The sequence below is a fragment of the Myodes glareolus genome, chromosome 27, assembly GCF_982192425.1.
Source record: "Myodes glareolus chromosome 27, mMyoGla1.1, whole genome shotgun sequence".
In the NCBI taxonomy this organism is placed as follows: Eukaryota; Metazoa; Chordata; class Mammalia; order Rodentia; family Cricetidae; genus Myodes; species Myodes glareolus.
Genome location: NC_142052.1, coordinates 1,746,181 through 1,768,300, shown reverse-complemented (window position 1 = coordinate 1,768,300; position 22,120 = coordinate 1,746,181). Strand labels below are relative to the sequence as shown.

General features: G+C 42.1%; 1 protein-coding gene across 2 annotated transcripts in view; it reads right to left on the bottom strand.

Annotated features, from left to right (window-relative positions):
• Positions 1-22,120, bottom strand: part of Reln (reelin) — a 433,437-nt gene that overhangs the window by 101,793 nt on the left and 309,524 nt on the right. For both annotated transcript variants that reach the window (XM_087902405.1, XM_087902404.1), the window contains exons 21-26: positions 15,343-15,535; positions 14,514-14,626; positions 8,971-9,108; positions 8,049-8,235; positions 1,979-2,184; positions 63-234 (exon numbers count right to left, since the gene is read on the bottom strand). In XM_087902405.1, the coding sequence (XP_087758531.1) occupies positions 63-234; positions 1,979-2,184; positions 8,049-8,235; positions 8,971-9,108; positions 14,514-14,626; positions 15,343-15,535 (1,009 nt within the window). The remainder of the gene's footprint in view (positions 1-62; positions 235-1,978; positions 2,185-8,048; positions 8,236-8,970; positions 9,109-14,513; positions 14,627-15,342; positions 15,536-22,120) is intronic.

Here is a 22,120-nt window from a genome sequence, read left to right as displayed (position 1 = left end):
TGTTGTTTCTCTGATCCACTGTGCCAACCCTCTGCATCTTGGTGTGCTGATGTGAGATATACCTGGGGCAAAGTCGGGTTGACGAAGGGGATAACCTGCTTCTGCTTCTCTGACAGGATGATGATATCATCGAGAGCCCACTGGTCGTAGTCTTCCCCGGAGAACACCGGCTGCCACCAGCGGAACCTGGTACAAGGGGTCCTGGCGGCTGCTGGGAGCTCCAGATAGACAAATCTGCATAAAAACAAACGCTTCGTGGCTGGAAAAGCAAGGCTGTGCTGTTCTTAAAAGCCGGCAAAGTAACAAAGGCGGAAACAAGAGAAGGTTTAGTTTTATTTGATCCCTTGGCATTTCAGAGGGCTCTGAGGGTGGACAGATCACACGGGAGGCTTATGCAATAAGAAAGCTTTGTCTTATTTTGTCCATTTCATTTGTTATTATGTTTCTACAGACTGACTCACTGGCTTCTTAGTACTAGTATTAAACTTTCAAAAGATCTGTTTTTTAATTTTATGTGTATGAGTCTTTTGACTGCATGTATGTAAGCGCACCATGTGTGTATGTATATAATGTACAAGCAAGAAACACCATATGGTCACAACTTTTAGAGAAAATACGTTGGAGTAAAGGTGCCTGTTGCCAAGTCTGATAACCTCTCTGATCCCCTGGACCCACATGGAAGGAGGCAACTCATTTCTGAAACCCAGCTATGGCCTCTTCTTGCCCACACATATGCATACTAATTAACAATGTAGCAAAAGAGAAGAAATATCTAGGGAAACTTGTTCTCCTTTTGTGTTATTACACTAAATAGTATGTTTTAAAGTTTCAAAGTAACCTTTGCTCCTGGTGAAAAATATAAATTGTGAATTTAAGATGAAACATAATCATCAATACATTACATGAGGTTGGGCTCCATTACAATTTTAATGTGTACCATCAGTTTATAAATTATTATGTACACAATTTATAATATACACAACCATATGTAAATTTTAGGTAGCAAAATATATTTGATTTGTAAGAATTTGATATGTATTCCCTTCAATATTTTTCAACACAAAAGCTCATTATAATATGTAGAACAGAACATTAAAATAAATTAATACTGATTTGTGGTAATATATAAGAACCTATGTCTATATTAAGGTAGAGATAAGAGATTATAAAAAATATTTTCTAAAATGGTATTTTTTGAGTAGTTTTGTTATGCTCATATGAAATATAAAATTAAAAAGAATGTCAAACACGACATAACCACAAAAGAACTAAGTTTAACTACTTATAAATATGCTGATTGCCTGGTGGGTATCGGTACCAACAACTCATGAGCAGCTGGCCGTTTCACTGTGTGTATTCTTGAGCTGGCAGAATCAAACCCTGGATAGGTCTGTGAAAAGGTTTGAGAATCTGAACGCTAGAGACTGGGTCACACACTGTCTAGGACCAACCCAGTGCTCAGTCATGTGAAAACTCAGAACAAAATTCTCCATCTCGTGTACGTTTAACAGATGAACATGTTTTGTGTGTGCCCAGAACGGAAGCAAAATCCCCAAATGTGAGGCGAGTATGGGACTTTGATGTAGCAATGGCTAGTAATTTTCTCGTAGTCAAAAATCTCCCAAAATCTCTAGAAACAGTTTTAAAAGAGGATTTTTTTTTTTTGCTTTTGAGATAAGATCTCACGGTAGTTTCAGCTGTTTTTGGAAGTCAGGAAGTTCCTCCTGCTTGATCTTCTAATTGCTTTGGTTTCCAGCTTAAGCTACCATATCCAACTAACAGCTCTAAAAAAAATTAAATGAGAGCACACATGGTTTTTGTTTAATGACTTAGATGAAAATTGTCTATTCTTGGCTTTCCTGTCAAATCTTTATGAGTCTTTCTGTTTTGGGAACTGTCAACATTTCAGAGACCTTTCACTAACAACTGAATATTTACCACCCCTGGAACAACGCGGCCGGCCCACCAGAGGGGTTACCTGGGTTTGCTGAAGTCGGAGAAGTACATCTCTGCCAGCAGGTGCCACTGGATGCCCCCGTTGTTGCTGTACTGGAGGAGGACCCCCTCCTCTCTACTGTCGGGCTTGTTGCATGCAGCGCTCTCTCCGCCTATCTGGATGTAAAACTGGACAAAGTCCACCCAGGACGTGTCCAGATCCCAGCTCACCAGCTGTCTTTGCCCAGCCTTTCCAAAAGACAGAAAAACCATAGTCAGTGATCTGGGAGCTCTCTGGCATTTTACAGCTTGGTTTCAAGTCCACTCGAGCACCCTGCACTATAGAAGACAGCTCTGGTTCTGGTGAATATTGAGAAGAGCCAACTCTGCTCTTCTCTTGTCTCTGTTATGGTGTGGTTCCTGCTCCTGGATCACTCACTTCATTTCTCCATCACTGATACCCAGACCCAGCTGTGAGACTCTTGAAAATTCCCTACTGTATCAAAGAATCCTAAAAAATAGAGCAAAACTACTCAAAACACTTTCAGTCCTTGCCTTGTAAGTCTCCCATCTAATGCAGGAGTAACGGAGAAGAAAGATAATAGACTGGATACATGTTGGTTGGTTCATGGGCATATCTATGCTTATGAATACAAAGGTCTGAAGACAACCCTGGAGACCAATGCGTAGACAATACCACATTTGTTGTGTTGTTTATTTGTTTGTTTGTTTAGTTTTAGGCAGGGTCTCTCATTGGCTTGGAACTTGCCAACTAGGCTAGTCTGGTCGGCCAGTAAGCTCTAAGGATACGCCTGCCTCTACCTCCCCAGTGCTGAGAGTACAAGTATGTATCACCCTGTCTGCTCTTATTCTAATTAATCAATTTTATCATTATTATTTTTTGAAACAGAGTCTCACTATGCAGACTTGTCTGTCCTGGAACTCGTTATGTAGACCATGGTGACCTCAAATTCACAGAATCCACCTGTCTCTACCTCCAGACTGCTCAAAGGCTTGTGTTATGCCTGGATAGAATTTTGTTTTCCATGTGGGTTCTGGGGATTGAACTCAGGTCCCTGTGCTGAAAAGGCAAGCATTTCTGACTGAGCCTGATACTATGACTCACGTGTGCACCGGCTGGAGCTGGGTTTGGCTCTCGGTCTTTTATTCATTCTGTACATGGGTCGTGCGGCCTTTCTGAGCTTCACAGGTGCAATATTGGCAATCCTTCCTTCCTTATGGAATTGTGACAATTGTATTAAAGCACATGTGTTGTATGTAAGTTGTCTGGTGCACTACATGCATTTCTGAAGGTGTATTTTCCCCAGAGATCTGCTCACAGCTCTTATCTCCAGAGCAAGTTACGGCAAAGTGGGCAAGACAGAAACTTCTTGACAAAAAGGGAGTCTTCTGGTCTCTCCATCTACTTTGCTTACCCTCAAGCAGAGGCATTTGGAGGAGCCATCTCAGTAAGTGTCTAACCACTCAACAGTCTCTTATATCTTAACATGTTAAAAATGTCCAGAAATCCAGTAGCTCGCTTCCTTCTCTTGCTGTGGCCCTGTATGTCAGCAAGCTGGGTGGCGTCAGACACAGGTTGACAAGAAGTTGTCACCCTGTTCTGTGTAATGACTTCAAGATAAGGTGCTATAGGAAGATTGATCATGAGAGTCTCCCACATAGTTAGGTTTTACCAGAGTTAATCAGACTTTTTTGGTCTTGGAGGGCACATGGGAATTCGACTAGAGATCGGGAAGGAAAACCGAGACAATACGTGTAGACTAGAGGGAAAACCCTATGCTCACACTGAGCCCCAGTGTCATCTCCTGAGTTCATCGAGGGAGAGTTCTTCTGCCACAGAAACTGACAGGGTAATTATCTGTGGAATAATTAAAGAAGTATACTGCTATCAAGAATTCTAAAGCCAATTAAGAGTCCAAAAGAAGCCAGGATGCCTGCCTGCAAGGGAGATGACGCTGATTCCAACGTGGGCTCATTCTTTAAACTTTCCCATTTCTAGTATGATTCGAGGAACTCCTGTATTTGCTTCGTACTATCTTAACTGTTTGTCTGAAATATGGTAAGTGAGAAACGCCCCGTTCTTTCATACCCCAGGACCATAGCAAGTACAGTGATGTTTGGGAGAAAAACTCCAAGAGTTAGCAGGTTGATTTCAACCTAGCAAAGATCTATGAAAAACGCAGCATGTGGAAATGGGCCAGAAGGATAAGGTCCTAATGTGAGAATTATACAAATCCAATCATCACAATTAGCTGTTTGGAACAAGGATCTGTTGTGAACCCACTGTGCAGGTTTGCTCTTCTACGTGATGGGTTAGTCCCTAGGGGTTTGGAAACCACTTTGGTTGATTTTTAGACATGGTGGGAAATATCACATGCATGTTTAGCTTGGCACTGAAGGTGTGTTTTCATGGATAAATAGCAAACATCATTTCTTTTGTTCAGGGACCTGAAATGCTGAACATTATTTCAAAGAAATTAAGAGAAAAAGAAAAAAAAAAGGGCTCATGATAAATTCTTTTTGTCAGAATTTAGAATATGATGTAATTATTGCTTCGAAGTTTTCCTACTTTGCTGTGGTCTATGGATTCATGCACATATGTGTACACCCCCCCCACACACACGTGATGTGTGTCTGTATGAGCAACAGACTAAATGAGCATGTTTCCATTCCCAGAGTGGGAAAACGATTCTCCAGTTGATTTGAAATGCTGTGAGTAACCCTTCAGACATTCTAGTATTTTCATATCTCAGAGTCTGTATGGGAGGAACAGATTTTAGAAGAAAAATAAGCTAGCGGTGAAATGGCCCCTACTTTAAGCGTTCAGCTGAAATACATCAAATCTTACCAGATGGGAGGTAACAGAACTGGTAACAGATCCTGTAAAGAGCTGTGAATTTTCACCTCTCATCTCATTGGTTTTCTTTATCGAAAACGCCACAAGGGACAAACTTCTATTGTATTTACTTGAAAGCAACCATCCCTTTAGAATCTCTCCTTTCAGCCAAACCAACTAATTCTATAATAACCGTGTTACACAAAACACCATGAAAAGAAGCCATATATTGTGGCAGACTCAATATGACAATTATGGCTGCAGCCCAACTGATCACATGCCTAGGTCCCTTTGGTCACATGGACATTTAATAATTCCAGACCTACTTAGTCCTCTGGGTGTTTATCGATACATAAACCTAGACTATGACATGCATTCTGGAGCTGGCCACTTTATTTGGAGCTCAGTCCAGCTAGTGTTTTCTACCTGGTCCCATGAGAAAGGCAGGAAGAATACGCCAGCTACATATCACCCCAGAAAGGCTAAGGAGACAATGCCTGGGAGAGTCTGCCCTAGCTCTGTCAAGCTAGGCAGACAGATCTTTACTCAGGAGATGGCGTGGCTCATGTGAATGCAGAGTAGCAGGGTGGCAGACTCAGAGTAAAGGCAGGAACCAAACACAACATTCAGCTGTGGGAGTTTCCCAGTTGGAAAGCAAATACCAGAGATGTGAGTGAGGGAGGTGGGTCAGAGAGCAGCTCGGATGCGGTGGCTGGAGAAGCAGAGGATGGAGGGATTTTAGAGACATCAACTAAGGGAGGTGGGCACGTGACTTAGAACTCTTCCTTTGCTGCCTGCTCATCATTTCAAAATGCTCTACTGTGGGGAATGTTCAGTTATGTGTTTCATGTCTCTCCTATGCTAGCGAGCACACAGCCTGGTTACTGCAGGCAGGGATCTCTACACCACTCCTCCCGGGACACCGAGGAGCCAACCAGAAACCCTCCCTGCTTTCCCTTTGGAGATAAGTGATGATTCTACTCTCATGGCGATAGTCAACCTGACATAGGAATAGGAAAACAGTCTGTGAGTAGCTGAATAATTGCTATTCCTGAGGTCAGGTCCTCCAAAGTTTCCCTTATTTTGATTGCATGGATACAATTTTCTCCTCTTTTAGTTGATAAAAATTTCCACTTAGAATTCTAAACAGATAGATGCTACTAGAGAAAAATAGGGAAAAGAAAGGTTCTGAGATATTTTTACAGAAGCCCAGAGGGGAAAGCTGTACCGAGAGATGAAGGGAGCATTCGTACCTTTGAAATGATGATTTTTGAGTGGAAGGGTGTATGTGGGGGGAAATTCAATGGTACCATTTTATAATTTCCTCTCATAAAAAATAACAGTGATGACTAATGCTTATTGTTCCCCATATGACTCTTCTTCACCTGCACTAACTTCCTCACTGCGCCCAGCACCTACAGACAGGAATACTGAAATCCAGAGAAATAACTCCACAAGGCGACCTCCACACGATCTCTGGAACGAAGCGTACCCAGACAGTCTGACTGTAGAAAAGACAATTTTGAGTTAAGGGGATGAAATATGGATCTTTCACCCAGGACACTTTATGTATGAAATTTCCGTGTCTGCATAGACACACATTCACCAGTGAAATATATATAATCTTAATTTACAGCTGGTGCTGACAGCGAGCACAGCTCCCATCTGCAGAGCCATGTTTCTGCTGTGCACTGGTCATTGACTACCATCTGTAAAGATCATGATGGTAGATTTTCAGCGTCAACAGCCAGGACATGTGGAGTAGATCCATCCCGACTTCCATCCTTCCCTGTCTTGTTTCCTTGTAGATTCTTTGCTTCACACCTACATCAAAACAAAACTTGAACCTATTTTTGCACTTGCACGAATTAATTTTTCTTGGATTTCTGCCAAAGTCTACGCTGTATGAGCCCCGTGGTTTATCATCCACACCTGTCTACTTGCTATAGGATGTAAATGAGGTGAGACATTTCTAATTGTACCGGAATTGGTGACTGTAATCCTTCTATAAAGAGACGGTGTTAAGCACTTCCCATCCTGAAGACAATTGCCCATGCTTAGGGCTAGACATGTCACTCAGGTTGGCGCCTGCTCTTTGTCTTTTCTGTTTTCACTGGAGATGAACCAGAGCAGGGTGCAGAAGACGGTCTGCCTGGACGACAGCGTAGGAGGAGAGGAAGGGGGCTCCCCTCTCATTCTCAGCAAATCAACGTGGATTGGGGTGCTCAAGGAGAATTAGTTGTTGCAGTTCCGCCAGTGCCTGGCATCTGAGTCCCTTGTTGACATTTACCAATGTGCATGCCTAACTGGGTGCTACAACCAGGAAAGCTGAACGCTTCAAGAACAAGATTGATGAAGCATTCTACACCAGTAGAGTCTACCAGTAGTCACCAAACTAAGATAGACTAGCCCTTGAGCTACGGTTGTTCAACAGTCAGCCCCCTCCCTTCAGGAATGGCTCTGTATCCACTCCCTTTCTCTCAACACTCCTACCTCCTCCAACCAGAGTCCTGAGATTCACAGTTTGACAAATCCAATAAACACAATCCCTAGACTCTGCTCCAGGGTCAGCCCTCACTAACTCCATCCACGTAAGAACTCTACCGAAGAGGACTCTCTCATTGCCCCCTTTGTGGATGAGGAGGTGAGCGGAAAGAGGACGAAGTGATACGCCCACAGACACGCAGCTAGGAAGTGGTAGCATCAGGCTGAATCAAACACGGAGACTAGCTTCTCTAACCTCTAGGCTCCTCCAGCCAGCCCTGTCTGTCTCTCATCCTAGGCGTGTCTTCTCACAGAGTCTCAAAGGGCGGAGCGACGACAGATTAAAAGCCTGCTTTAGTCAACAGCCTTCAAGACAGAAGCCCGCACAGCACTGGGGCACAGGAAAGCAATGGGGTTTAACTGAAGTGCAAGAGCGTTGGTGGGTGAAGGGATTTGGGATGTCACTTAGTGGCAGGATGCTTGCCCACCATGTCAGAGTTTGTCTGTTCCGTCCCAGCACTGCACAGAAAAGAACAAGAGTACTAGGAACTCTAAGCTGGCTTAATCTGTATTTGTAGTAATTCATATCAATAATAAGATGGGTTTCCTGATGTCACAATAGGACCGGCACATGGCTAAGCCCGATGAAGGGCATGAAGAATAATAAAACCATTCCCTGTTTGTACCTGTGGAGTTCAGCACGCCTGTGAACAAGTCTCCTGTCAAACCAGCCACTGCCTTGATGATGGCTCATTCTGACTTCTGGGCATACCTTGCTGAAGTAGAGAGACGATCCAGAAGAAATGACCCCACAGCCTTGCTCGGGCTTTACAATTTCTCCACCAATAACTTCCTGCCAGTCAGACTCCCAACCGTTTGGGTTCTCAAAATCTGACATAATTGTGGAAGGAAGAGCAGCCTCTGGGAGGCACTCGGTCCCTTGGTATCCCTGGTCACACCTATGAGAACAGTGAAAATCGCCAAGTCATTAGCGACACAATACTCTCCTCCTTGTCCCACATACCATGTTCCCCTGGGTCTCATCCTTACGCCAGATCTTTCTGCAGCATCAATGGACATATGATATGGTACTATCTTCCGTTTTTCACGTACTTCAAAATGGGTAGCATGTTTAGTTACAGGTATTATGTTAAAATTGTGGGATTTAAGATTAGAAGTAATGAAAGACACATGAGCTTATGTTTGTGCAAGAGAGGCTGGGATTTCCCCACGACTTTAAAGATATCATATACGTAGGTTCATTTATTCAACTAACAGGCCACTCTTGTGATGTTTTATAGCTCTGATTAAATCACACATTTGGGGGTCTTTTAGGATTCAAGTGTGGTCACTTTCTTCCCATTTGCACAACCTTGAGCTTCAAGCGAAGCAGCGTAGCAGAGAGTGTAGCAGAATGTTTGACTAATTGAGGATGATGAGGGGTGGGTGGAAACTAACAGCCAGGCTTTCAGGTTAACCCAGGAGGCCTGCTCTTAAGTTTAGATTTAGAGGTTTAGAATATATATGATATATGGCTTTGCATTCATGTAACAGTTCTTTTACATGAAAAATAAGAGCAGAAGGGAGACTCACTTTCTTTTGGCTCTTTTGTTATGTCTGATTCTTTGCAGTAACCTCTGGGAAGAACCCACAGGCACAAACTCAGGATGGGTTATGCTCTCAGGAGCACATACCTGCACACGCCGTGGTCGCATGAGCCATGCCCGTTGCACATGTTGGGGCACTGCTGCCCAATGTAAATGCTGTCTAAAGCCCACTCATCCTGGGCTGTGTAGTAGCTCTGACTCCAGCGGAAGCGGGTGGCGCTGGACCTAGGAACAAAGCAGACAATATCAGCTCAACTGTGGCGTTTCTCCCTAAGAAGACCAGAGTTCAGCACCTTTCTGAAAACACACCCTTCAGAACTTCTACTTAGGATCCCAATATCTCTTTAGCTTAATTTCTACTCAATTATTTTACAATTTAGCAATTCTGTCATGAAAGAAAGTTGAAAAGGAGCCTGCCTATATCATGCTTTAATCTTAATTTAGTTGAAGCATTTTAAAGGAAAATAGCGGGCCAGACTTTCTGCTGTTACTCAAAATTTGATTCTAGAAACAAAGAAATAACATTCAAAAGTAAAAGCTACCCACTAAATAAAACATGTCTCTCACAGGTGAGAATATGAAATATTTTACCCCAAGTAATACAATTTCTCAGAACAGGCACACCAGTCTTATCGGAAGACTTTGGTTTGGTTCAGAATAGAAAACAAAACCTTTAGAGTACAATTTTGGGGTTGAGAAGACACGCTGAAAAGTTATATCTAGCAAGAAGATCTGCACATGAAGGTGTGCTTATTTCTGAAGCACAAACTTGCTTGAGTTTCATGGGCCAGTTGACCTTAAATAGAGATGAAAAGTTAAACACAAACACTTGGGGGTCTTAGTTTATTGGCATCAGAGTCTAAAGAAGATATTTGGAAAGTCGTATAAAAAAGGCTCAGGATCAATGATTACTTGAAAACATTTTTTGGAAACTACAGAGAAAATTTCACCTGTAGGAATTTTCAGAGATCTGTGTTCTTTTTACTCGAGGTGCTAAAACAACCACATCAGCAGCAGCGGTAGCAACACAGAATTACGTAGAATCCTTGTGAGTCTGAGCTCTGCTGATTAGAGCATCCCCTAGCACACTACAAACACATTTGCTTTTCCTCTGAATGATCCATACTAATCTGCCCCAATTCCACATATTAATTACACCACAAGTACACAACAGACTGCTAAAATTCAGACAAAGCTTTTATTTGTGTATTTTGTCAGTGGTCTGTTGCGAATACTTTGTGTTTTCATATGTCGTCGGGTAACTCCAGGGTTTACTGACGGCCTCCAGTAGACTGGGGTTTATTTGCATATCAGTACTTATCATGGGACATAAGTCAGAGACACCTCTATGATAGTAGGTTTATGTTTCTAATTTAACAGCCATCCTGATTTTCATAGTTCCATTACAAACTGTCTTTTAGAAAAACCTACAACGAGTGTAGATTCCTTTCCAGTACTGCGGTGACTTGAGTAAGAATGGCTCCCACATATTTGAAAGCTTGGCCGTCGGGGAGTGGTACGACTTGAGAGGAAGTAGGAAGCGTGGCCTTGTGTCACTGGGGATGAGCTTTGAGGTTTCAAAAGCCCACGCTTGGCCCATAGCCTCTTTCTTCCTGCTGCTGTGGATCCAGAAGTAGAACTCTCAGCTACTCCCAACACCGTGCCTGCCTGAACTGAATGCTGCCATGTTCCCCACCATGATGATAATGGGCTAAACCTCTGTAACTGTAAGCAAGCCCCAGTTAAATGCTTTCTTTGATAAGAGTTGCTGTGGCCAGGTGTCTTATTACAGCAATAGCATGCTAAGATAAGCATAGTACCCTATAGAATTGAACCAAACAAAACTCATGGACACTATCATCACAAAGAGGAGAGATGCTCTATTCTTTTTAAACTGATATAATATGAGTTGTGTCTAGAGTCCCAACTGACTCGTCATGGTCTTTCAGAGATAAGCACAGTACAGAATAAATTAAGCGCTCAAACAAAACAAAACAAAACAAAAAAACACGGGAGTCAGGGAATAGACTCCTTTGACTCCAGCTCTGCAGCCCAGCAGAAATGTGAGCTTCAGTGAGAAATCCAAACTGTCAGAGGCTTTTAGTTCCTCACTTCTCAGAAAAAGGTTTGGACAAATTGATTTTTAGAATCCCTTGACTCTGAAGAGGTAGGGAAGATGAGGCGTGATCACAGTGACTCACAGGTGCACCGCTGCTCAATGCTGTCCTCAACACAAATACTTCATATGTCAATCCATTCTACCATTGGTCTGTCTGTCTGTCTTTCTGTCCATCCATCCACCCATCCACCCATCCACCCACCCATCCACCCACCCACCCACTCACCCATCCATCCATCCATCCATCCATCCATCCATCCATCCATCCATCCATCCACCTATCCACTCATCCATTCATCCATCCATCCATCCATCCATCCATCCATCCATCCATCCATCCATCCGTCAATCCATCCACCCACTCACCCATCCATCCACCTATCCATCCATCCATCCATCCATCCATCCATCCATCCATCCATCCATCCATCCATATATCCATCCACCTGCCCAACCATCCATCCACCTACCCATTCATCCATCCATCCATCCATCCCTGAAGAGGTCACACAATAACACTGACTTGAATTTAAAATTCAAACTTCAAACTCCATGGATTTCTAAAAGCAACAGAACTTGAGGCAATCCCCCCTCCTCCCATAAACTTCATGACCAAAGCATACTGGCAGCCACTCATTTCTCTATGCTTATTATGTAACTGAAGAATCAAGGTAAATGAAGGCTAGCTAAATTGTATTTTCCACCTTTAGAGTTCCCGTAATTACATTTGCCCAATTATTCAGAAACTCACGCAGTCATTAGGTGTTGATTTGCTTATGAAGTCCGCAACTGACAGCTGTTTGGGTCTCATTAGGCCCTGTTCTTATGTAAATATCCCTCATAAAAATGAAATTAATTTTCATTGGGTAGCAAATGTTCAGTTCGTATATAGTGTAATTTCTCTGAGCAGGTGTATCCAGGAGCCATTTCCACTTGACAGTTATCCAATCGAACACCTTTTCCAAAGTTAACATACCTAGGATATTGCAAGGACCATGCTTGCTTTCATGTATTTAATTTATACTTGCATACATGTTTGAATCAAATCAGCAGAACAATGATTTGGTCAGAAAAATAACACTGCTTCAAGCCAAACTCCCTCTTTCCCCCGTAGAATGCTTTTTGCAAAAACCTTGAAATAGGCATTATAAAAAAATTATCAAGGATGCTGTGTAGACTAAATAAATTTAATCCTTATGGTAGAGACTTTAATCATTATATTCTCAGAAACAATGGCAATAACCAGCATAAAACTTTCTTATGTAGAAATAATATTTAGATCAACCATGAGTCAAGGGGAATAAATACTATACTGGGATGTTTGTTTTTAAAAATAACATTTCACTTTCCCCTCCCAAGGAGTCTAAAGGAAATTGGGAAAGCAGAATTTGATTACAGAGTACATGTGCTTAAAGGCACATGGCAACAAGAATAATAGTTTCTTTTGTTCGAGAGTAATATATTTACAAAAGTTTTAGTTGGCATACAAAGTAAGTTTCATATACATATATCATGGCATTTTGCTCATATTTTCCATCTACCACTTTCTCTTTCCCTCTTTCTGCTTCCTGCTAGATCCCTTCCTGACCCCAAATAGGTTTCCTTCTGTTTTCATATCGTATGTTCACATATGTGTCTTACAGTATGCCATCTTTTTAATACATTGATGTGCTTTGAATCAAAATTCTATTTAACTTTCTAACATTCCATGAAGATATACTAATAAGCCTACTATAGGCCAGGCACTCTAATGAATGTACAGAGTTTAAGAGTCATGACATTTCTCTTCAACATTGATGAAGAGTAACCTGTCCTGAATCAGACCCGCTGGTATGAGGCCATGGTTAAGAGCACTGGTTGCTCTCCCAGAGAACCTGGGTTTGATTCCCAGAATCCACTGTCAGTAACTCCAGATCCAGGAGACCTAAGGCCACCTTCTGGCCTCTGAGGGCACCAGGCACACATGGCATAAAGACACAAAACAGCCAAAACGTTCATGCATGGAAAGACTAAAAAGGAATGGTAGCTTGGAATGTTTCTAGGGATAAAAAAATTTCTACAACACACAACAAAATATTATCTTAAGATAGGCATTTTAAAATCGAGTCACATATGCCAATGAGTCAAATCACTTGGTGATTTTCTTAATAATGAAAGAAATAAATTTAATTATGCAGCAACACAGACCGAAAGCCCTCAGGAGCTTGCAGTCAGAGTGATCAGTGTTTCAATTGTTTGAGGTGTTGTTTTACATATGCTTTCATTGAAATACATGCTTGGAATATTATTGAAATTAAATAAAAATCTTGATTACATTCCCAGCAGTAGACACAAAAGAGTAGAATATTAAAGAAACCAACGACTTATTACACAAAGCATCAATAGAGCATCTTGGAAATGGCTCACAGTGGGACATTAAAAAACACCTGTGGAAATCAAATTTCAAGCCTCTTATGCCAACTGACATAATGATGTACTCTACAAACAATCAAGGAGTCGTTCTCACACAGTGCAGTCACTCAGCCTTCACCAGAAGTTACAAAGCAAATTCTGGGTTGTCACCTGTCCATTGCCTTTGGGAAGTGCCCAACTTTTATATAGAAAACAATCAGAGAAAGATTTGTTTAGTTATTTTCTCTTCATAAAAAGCGCATTGAAGGCGTATACCTTCAATAGGAAAATACAACGCTGGTCTTGATTACGCTTTTTCTTCTACACATAAATCAGAATCTTAGATGTCCAGGGTGAGGAACCTCTAAGATAAACTAATTAGTCTATACATCCACAGGAGTCTACCCTGAAGAGGGGGGTGGTAATAGCAAGGATCATGTGACTGGTTGATCACTGATGGAGTTACATTGAGAATTCAGACCTAATCTGCAGTCTGAGACTTTTCCTTTGGGCAAACTTATGCTGACAAAAGGCTTTAAATATTATCCATAGCACTGAATGAAAAAATAGACACTGATATTGCAATGTCTTGACTGACCAGACTAAGATGAAAAAAATGTAGACTGCAAAAAATCTATTGTAATTTTTTCTTCCTCTTCTCGATTGTTCTTTCTTCCTTGTTTACTGAGGCTTTTTCTTCCCAAGGGATGGTTTCTATTGTTGCTAAAAAAAAATGTGACTAGAAAAAGAATGTGTGCTAAACTTTTGATATAAAGTTAGGCCTTGCAATGAGAAAATAAACTCACAATCCGAACTACCTGGGTTTCTAGATCCCTTGTGTCATTTCCTACTGAAGGTCAAATGGTAAGAAGTAGGCTCATTGAGCGTTTCCACAAAAGCAGAATTCTGGGGGTAAGAAGAGAGATCAGAAACACTGGAAAAACAAATTCTCATATTTCTCATTAACTCCATTTTCCAAAAACCTGAGTATATAAGCAAGATTAGGTTTCCAAACAGAGAGAAAGCAATCTTCCTATCTGCTGAGATTATCTTCATACTCAAGTTATGATAACAGGATAAAAGTGGAAGGAGCGGCCATGTTTAGGGCGTTGTTGCTCACCAGGTTTTCTGGGGAAGAAGAACAATGACTCTCCTCCACTGTGTGAACTCACTGGCATGGTAAATACTGGCAGATGTAAATTCTTGGCAACTTGGCATACTGGGAAGGCACTCCTGAAAGAGATGCAGAAGTTAAACTCAGCCTCCCATCATCTGCTGCAGATCTCTCCTGTCCTACAGCAAGAGAAAAAGACTGCAGAGCCAGCTAAGGCCACAATCTCAGCTACTGGCACTAGGGACCAAATTTATCATTTTTTTTTCTTCTGCGACATTAAAAACATTTGGGAAGAAATTGCAACTGAGACGTCATCATAGAATTAAACATCTTTCAGCTCTCACCACAAATAGGAATGAAGATCAATTTCAACCTCTTAACATAATTAGCATTTATAAAACTTATTCTTTGTGTTATATGTTTGCATTTATGGAAATGTCAGATTATCAGAGTGTGCATGCATCATATGCAAAGTAGATTTATTGCAAAATTTAGATTATAGTTCTTATGCGTTTGTTTCTAAGGTCAGAAGCCAACTCATTCCTTATCTAGACAACCCCTGGTTGGGAAAAGGAGAGCTCAAATCATGCCATAGGGGAGGAAAAGCCATGCTTTCAGAGAAAGGGAGCTGGAGAAATAAGACTTGATACAGTATCCAAGAGTATCCAGTCTTGACTACACTTACTTCTTTTATTTGCAATTGCTCTTTGGAATCTGATACTTCTGGGGGAGGGTGTCTCTTTGTGTTGGTTCTAACTTGATGTCAATTTTAGGTTGTATAATACTGATTAAGGAAGAAGGTAGCCATTGCAAGGGTCAGAGAAAGCATACGTACTTCTTGGACCAGGTGCCACGTAAGGCCATGGTTGGCTGAGAACTCCAGCTTCACCTGGTTGTCAATGTCAGCGGTGTATTTCTGGCCACACCCCATCACCAGGCTAAACTGAATCATGTAGGAGGCTCCGATCTGCATTGACTGTGTTTCCACATAGCGCATGCTTGACGCCAGTTTAGAATCTCCTGTAAAACTGAAGGAAACAAGGTGGGAATCAGACACTTCCACAGACGGATGTATCAGAGAAGGACTGAGGTGTCATTCTGCGTGTCCAGGCAGTTTCGTTTGATTTATTTAACTTTGTCAAGCTGGAGAACAGATTTCAGTCAGTCTAACAAATCCATCTGAAACAAAGAAGACCTTTAAAAATGCTAACATGGACGGGTTGTCAGGTGTATCTGAAATTGAGAACTTATATATTTTCATTAATTTTGGCAGCTGGAATCTACCCAAATGAAATAATTCTAAATGCAAATATAATTTTAGAAAAACGTAGTGAATATTAAATGATTATTTTTATTAGTAGTTGGTAGTAATCTCAGAACCAAATTAGAGGGAAATAGGAAAGCTTACGTAACCTGACAGAATACCCTATATTTTATATATTGATAAAGATAATACAAATATATTAAAATTTGTATTATGATTAAGTTTCAATACCATCCACAAAACACCACAGAAAAACATGGACCAGAATGTTTGTTGTGGTGGAAAATTTGACAACTTACTAACTTTTTGTTTATTTTCAAAATATTTTTCATGCTCATGAATTCAATATTGAAAATGCTGTACACATTTTTAATGTTTGTGTTCAAAGTCAGTTAAATTCTCATCTTGATTCTCAAGCAAACAAAAGCATTGCCATTTTTAGAAAAAAAAACTCAAGGGTTTTGTAATCTGTCAGGATTTAACTCTGGATACCTTTGCACTTTAGTTACAGGAGTCAATGTATGTTACCGTGTGTCAACTGCACTCAGATTTACCCAGCGGCACACTGGTATCTTCCATTCTGAAGCAGGCCCAGTACCATTCCACAGTCCTCTCAAGCTGTGACAGACATAGCTAATGTGTCCAATGGAATTAATGTACAATTCTGTGACATACTTGATTCATTTGATATACTTCATTAATGATCTTTTGTGGAATCCAAGAAACACGGAGTAACTACCTTGGCTTGGTCCTACTAGAGATGAAAATGTTATTTAAAATGGGGGGCTGGGGTGATCACTAAAGCAAAGTGCTTGCTACAGAAGCTTGAGGAGCTAAGTGTGATCTTCAGGACCTACGGACGAAGCAGCTGTGGTGGTATTGCTGCGGAGGTGGGGACGGGCAGGTCTCAGATTCATTAGCTAGCCATCCCAGCCTAATCAGTGGACCCAGATCTCAGAGAGACCTTGTCTCTGAAATTAAGGTGGATTGTTCTGTCTCGACTCTACACCTGCACACATGAGTGTGTATCCATCTTCTCCAAAGGCATTATTTAATATGAACTATTAAATGAACTATTGTTCATCTGTAAGTTTGCAACCGACTTAGAATCAAGGCTATAAAATAAAAACCTTATCCAGCAATGAAAAATTACTGTTTCTCAGTTTTAAACTAAAACTTTTCACTTGGCCAATGAGTATGAAAAGAGAAAAGAAAAGGCTCAATCTCCAGTTCAGCAGAATGTCCAGTAGAATTCATGGTCACGATTGCTGGCCTTGCAAATGGAGCTCAGAAGCAGAAAAGGCAATGACTTGCTCATCTTTTATAATGGTGTTTATCATTTGTCGAGTCTCAGCCAAGTCCTAGGACAAGAAGGCGGTGCGCAATGCCCACGTTCTCTTCCTTAGATTCACGCTTACATGAATCTTCCTTAGATTACTCTTCCTTAGATTCACGCTTACGGTGATGCTGTGTAGTGGGGAAAGCTGGGAAGTAGGGTGAATGGGAAATGGTACTAACTGGTAAAGCCTCGATGAGAAGTCAGCATTGCGGGGCACCAAAGTCCCTGCATTTCAATTATTCTGAGATTGAAGGAAGCATTGCAATTCGAAATAAAGTTTCTTACAGCCATTTTATAAACCATGGACTTTCAGCTATTATATTGTGATATTGTGATGTTAAAAATAAGAAAAATCATGAGTTCTTTACAGGATTACAACACGTAATCCTGAAAGTGTAAAATGCTAGATTAAATTTTTTAGCAATACTGGTTAAATAAATGACGTAGAACAAAACCAGCAATGAGCCACAAAGGTATAAACTTATCTGTATCACACCCACGGTCTTGTTGGTGTCAAGGTTTTCCAACTTTAAATATTTTTTTTCTTCTGTGAAAATCAAGGGCTGTTTTAGCTTTAAGGGTTGTTTTTATATTATCATTTAGAATGGAGGCTATTAGTTAGCCAGTGAGGCTTCATTTAAATTGGTTTTGTGTTAAAAAGATAGCCTGTCTCCTGGACATTTTCAGAGAAAGGAAAATGCAATGCTACACAGGAGCCTAGGGTCCAGAAGAGACAGCCGCTGAAACCTCACTTCTGCCGCGTATTTCCACCCCTCTCCTGACCCCAGCATGTCTGAGAACATTTCACCACACTTCTTTCTGCGAAGGCGCAGCGTCTTCATTTCATGCAGACACAGACGGAGACGCTGAGATTTACAGGCGCTGTCTGTATCGCCCCTTTGCACGGTTACAAAGGGAACCACACGAACTTGGCAGAGAGTAAAAACACACCTGAGAGAGGTTTCAAAGTTGCTAAGATACCAAGAAAGAAACACATTTAAAAAAGTATATAAATAAGCATTGACAACAAGATTTTTGCTTAACACCTACGTCTATCAGCTGTTAAGTAGGTGTCTTGAGCTGTTTGTGGCAGATCTTTGTGGGCAGGCGGATGCAGCTGCCAGCCGGTCTCCTTTCTCCACTCCCACCCCACACCTTGCAGCCATGGTCACACTGTGTGCACCAGGGCATCCTCACCTAGTAGATATGCAAGTGGAAGTGATCAGAGTTTTCCCTTACCCAACCCCTTCCAGAGACGGAACTGACTGTCGTACCCTTCCCGTGCTCCTGCCGACTTCCTTTCTAGCCTGGCAGTTTTCATCTGGTGGAGACCCGTGGATGGAGTCCTTCCTGCTGAGATGTACCACACAGAGGTAGAGAGTACCCGACTCCAGCAGCCTGGGTCGCTGTACGGTCTCCCCAGCCTGGGTTGTCTACCCCAAGACTGCTTGTCGTAAAGGTCAAATCAGTGCCTTGACTTTTGTTTATGTGACAGTCAGTCTTATTTTGGTTCTAACTTAGAACCGAATGCATTTCTAGCCTATGCACCCGCCTACTTCACTGAATGATACCCGTCCCTAACTGGAAACAAAACAGGAGAAGAGGACAGATAGCCACACTTTAAACGCTAGCCCATTCTTAGTCATGTGACCGTTTCTGCCTCCTGCAAGATCAGCATAAGCCAGGGTACATCGTCTGCCGCCCGTCCCCTCCGGTGTTATTATTCCTCCAGGGTTTGAGAAGAAGAGAATTTGATGGGTTGAGTTCTCCCATTTACAGAACTTCTCTTTGCTGCATGTTAAAGACAAGATTTGTTCATAAACGCAAAATGAACTTAACTGCTTCTGTTGCAAGCACTGAAATGTAAATTAGGAGAAATTCTGGGGACAGAGTACCCTGGAAATCAGGGGGCTGGGGTCATTCATGATATTGCAAATGCATCTCAAAATAAACAGTCTTTCACAAGTGACTGTATCTACTTACAAGACTTAATGAGAGACTGGGGATGTCTCTCTCCACTGGACAGGGCTACCTCTTTGCACCCCCACACCCAGGAGGACTTTCAGGTGCTCTGTAACAACTGTCAAATGGATAACGCCCTAACGTAACTGAATCGCCGCAGGTCAGCGCTTTGTGGTGGAGCTCCTCTGCCTCTGCCCACCTTGCCTCTTGGGGATAGCAGGTGACCTGTCTTCAGGATCAGATTGGAAGCCTTTTCCACAGGGGAGGAAGAAGCCTCACTCACCCAAGCAGCCCCTAAGGTGCAGAACTGTGCTAGAATCTCACAAAACCAACCTACGTGTGATGCTTTGGGTTCCTAAGAGCTAGATGATCTCATTTGACCTTTCAGTCAGGACCATATGGAACCTGAGCTTGGAAGAACAGAGAGGCTGAGTTGACCCAGAGCTACACAGCCGATAAGAAGCTGGCAGACGTACAATAGGAAGCCTGTCCAGTCAAAGACTTCCCACCATGCTATGTTGGTGTGGAAATGGGGGGAACAGGAAGGTTTTTTACAAAACTACAGTTATCTAAATTAGTAATCAACTCAGACAAGGTTTTGGTGACCATTTTGCTTCTTTTCAGAGTGTGTTTTTCATCTCTGGGGGTAAGAGAGACTTCTGCATCTGAAATGTAGATGTCTTCAGTCAAAGAAAGGGAGAAGTAAATCTATGCTGGGTTCTGAGTCACCCAGGGAATGAGTCACTTTGGACAACATTTTTGCTTAGGAAGTCAATATGGCTGAACTCCCATTACTATATCATGGCGGAAGATGGCAGCATTATTTCTATTTTTTAGAAACATAGACAATATTCTGCTTTTTCCCCCTGCAGAGAAATGACAGAACACCGAACACCACTCTTTCTTTCTTTCTTTCTTCCTTCCTTCCTTCCTTCCTTCCTTCCTTCCTTCCTTCCTTCCTTCCTTTTTATTTTTTATTCTTGTTGGATACTCCAGTCCATTGCAGGAGATGTAAGTGAATGAATCTTGGGACCACCCATCCTTTTGTCTCTAATCTTACAATCAGCAAAGAGATACTTACTTGATTTGACAGATAACATTGTGGATATTGTAGGATTGAAGGTCACATTTAAATTCAGCTGTTGGAATAATGTTCACTATACGTTATTATATCACAAAGCAGATGCACCCATGTTGTTTTAGTGGCTGCAATTCTGCGGTGGGGAGGTGGCCACTGTTTATATCTTGACATACATATTTCCAGAAATTTTTGCCTTAGATTAACACACACACACACGTAATGCACACACAGACACATACATGGCAAAGCATTGCAACTGCCAGTGAAGGCAGCTGGTATCTAAGTATGGAATATTGGTGAAGTTGTTCCATCTCTCACCATTATAACCGATGCTTATATAATATGCATTTGTGTGGGCCTTTGTGCACTTGTCCATAGTCCCTGGGATAAATTCCTAGGATTAAAACTGCTCACTAAACCAATTCCCACCACCAGGCTGTCCTCCATCAGTAAAGGCTGGTGCCGACTGTGCCATCATGGGGTGGACAGTCGCTTTCTTCCCAGCCACTTTACGTCTGCTGTCGAACTACGGTTTTGATTATGAAGGACATTAAAAAGATATCTGCTTCTGTGTGTGGCCACGGTAGTTTTTGTTTATTTTCCATGGCTCAGAAATAGAGTACACCTTTCCCTTGTTGATTTGAAAGCGTTCTCCACGCATTGAGGATGTACTCTATGCCAAGTATGCCAGCTTGATATTACAAATTTTAACTTACAAACAAAGTAAAACCTTTCTTTTTTTTCCTCTTCTAAACACATGTGTAAATATTTTAAGCTTCAGAACATTTGACCCTATGGCCCTCGCTTCTGGTGTCATATATTACTGGTGTCTGTTGAAACTGACTCTGATCCCAGCTCATAACCAGCAAATGCCCAATGCCCACTTGAAAGAGCACAGCATTTTTTACTTGTAGAATATAATTTTCAAAAACTTTGCCTGTTCATTATCTCTTTATATTATTTATCTAGGGCCTCACTTCTTTTGTGCGACTTTGAAAAGAAAGCATTGGTATTAAAACCACACTGAAATGTGGAAATTTAAAATTTCTTTTGTAATTCTGGCAACTTTTGCATTACAGCCACCTCTCTGTGGTCCTTGATATGCAGGGGTCAACTCTCTGTGATCCGTGGTGTGCGGAGGCCACCTCTCTGTGGTCTGTGGTGTGCGGGGGCCACTTCTGTGGTTTGTGGTAGTCACCTCTCTGTGGTCCATGGTGTGTGATAGTCACATCTCTGTGGTCCGTGGTCTGTGGCAGTCACCTCTCTGTGGTCCGTGATATGCAGGGGCCACCTCTCTGTGGTCCATGGTGTGTGTGGGCCACCTCTGTGGTCCATGGTGTGCGGGGGTCACTTCTCTGTGGTCCACGGTGTCCGAGGGCCACTTCTCTGTGGTCCGTGGTCCGTGGTGTGCAGGGGCCACCTCTCTGTGGTCCATGGTGTGTGTGGGCCACCTCTGTGGTCCGTGGTGTGCGGGGGTCACTTCTCTGTGGTCCACGGTGTCCGAGGGCCACTTCTCTGTGGTCCGTGGTGTGCAGCAGCTCTGTGGGCTACAGTGAGTGGCGGCCCTGTCTATCTTCATCTTTCTTTCCCTTCCCACCGCGGTGCCTCTGTCGCTGTCTCTAGGAAGGCCATGGGTTGCCAAGATCCTGCTCTCCTAGCTCTAGTCACCACATCCTTTCCTTGAGAAGTTCACAGTTTATCCATGTTTAAGGCTCCAACAGCGGTGTGGCGTGTGTGGCTTACATCACCGAGTGTTAAACACGTTGGCTTAAGATGCCACATTCATACAATGGACTGGTTTGTTAATACTTCTGGCTTCTTCACTACAGTCTCTCAACCAGTTTCTCAGCCAGGCTTGTTATCTAAGCAGGATATTTCTGAATATTATATTTATTTTTGACATTTTAAAAAGCTGATTTCATTAGAGCAAACCTGGAAGAGCTTTACAAAGTGCATTTTGTCACATT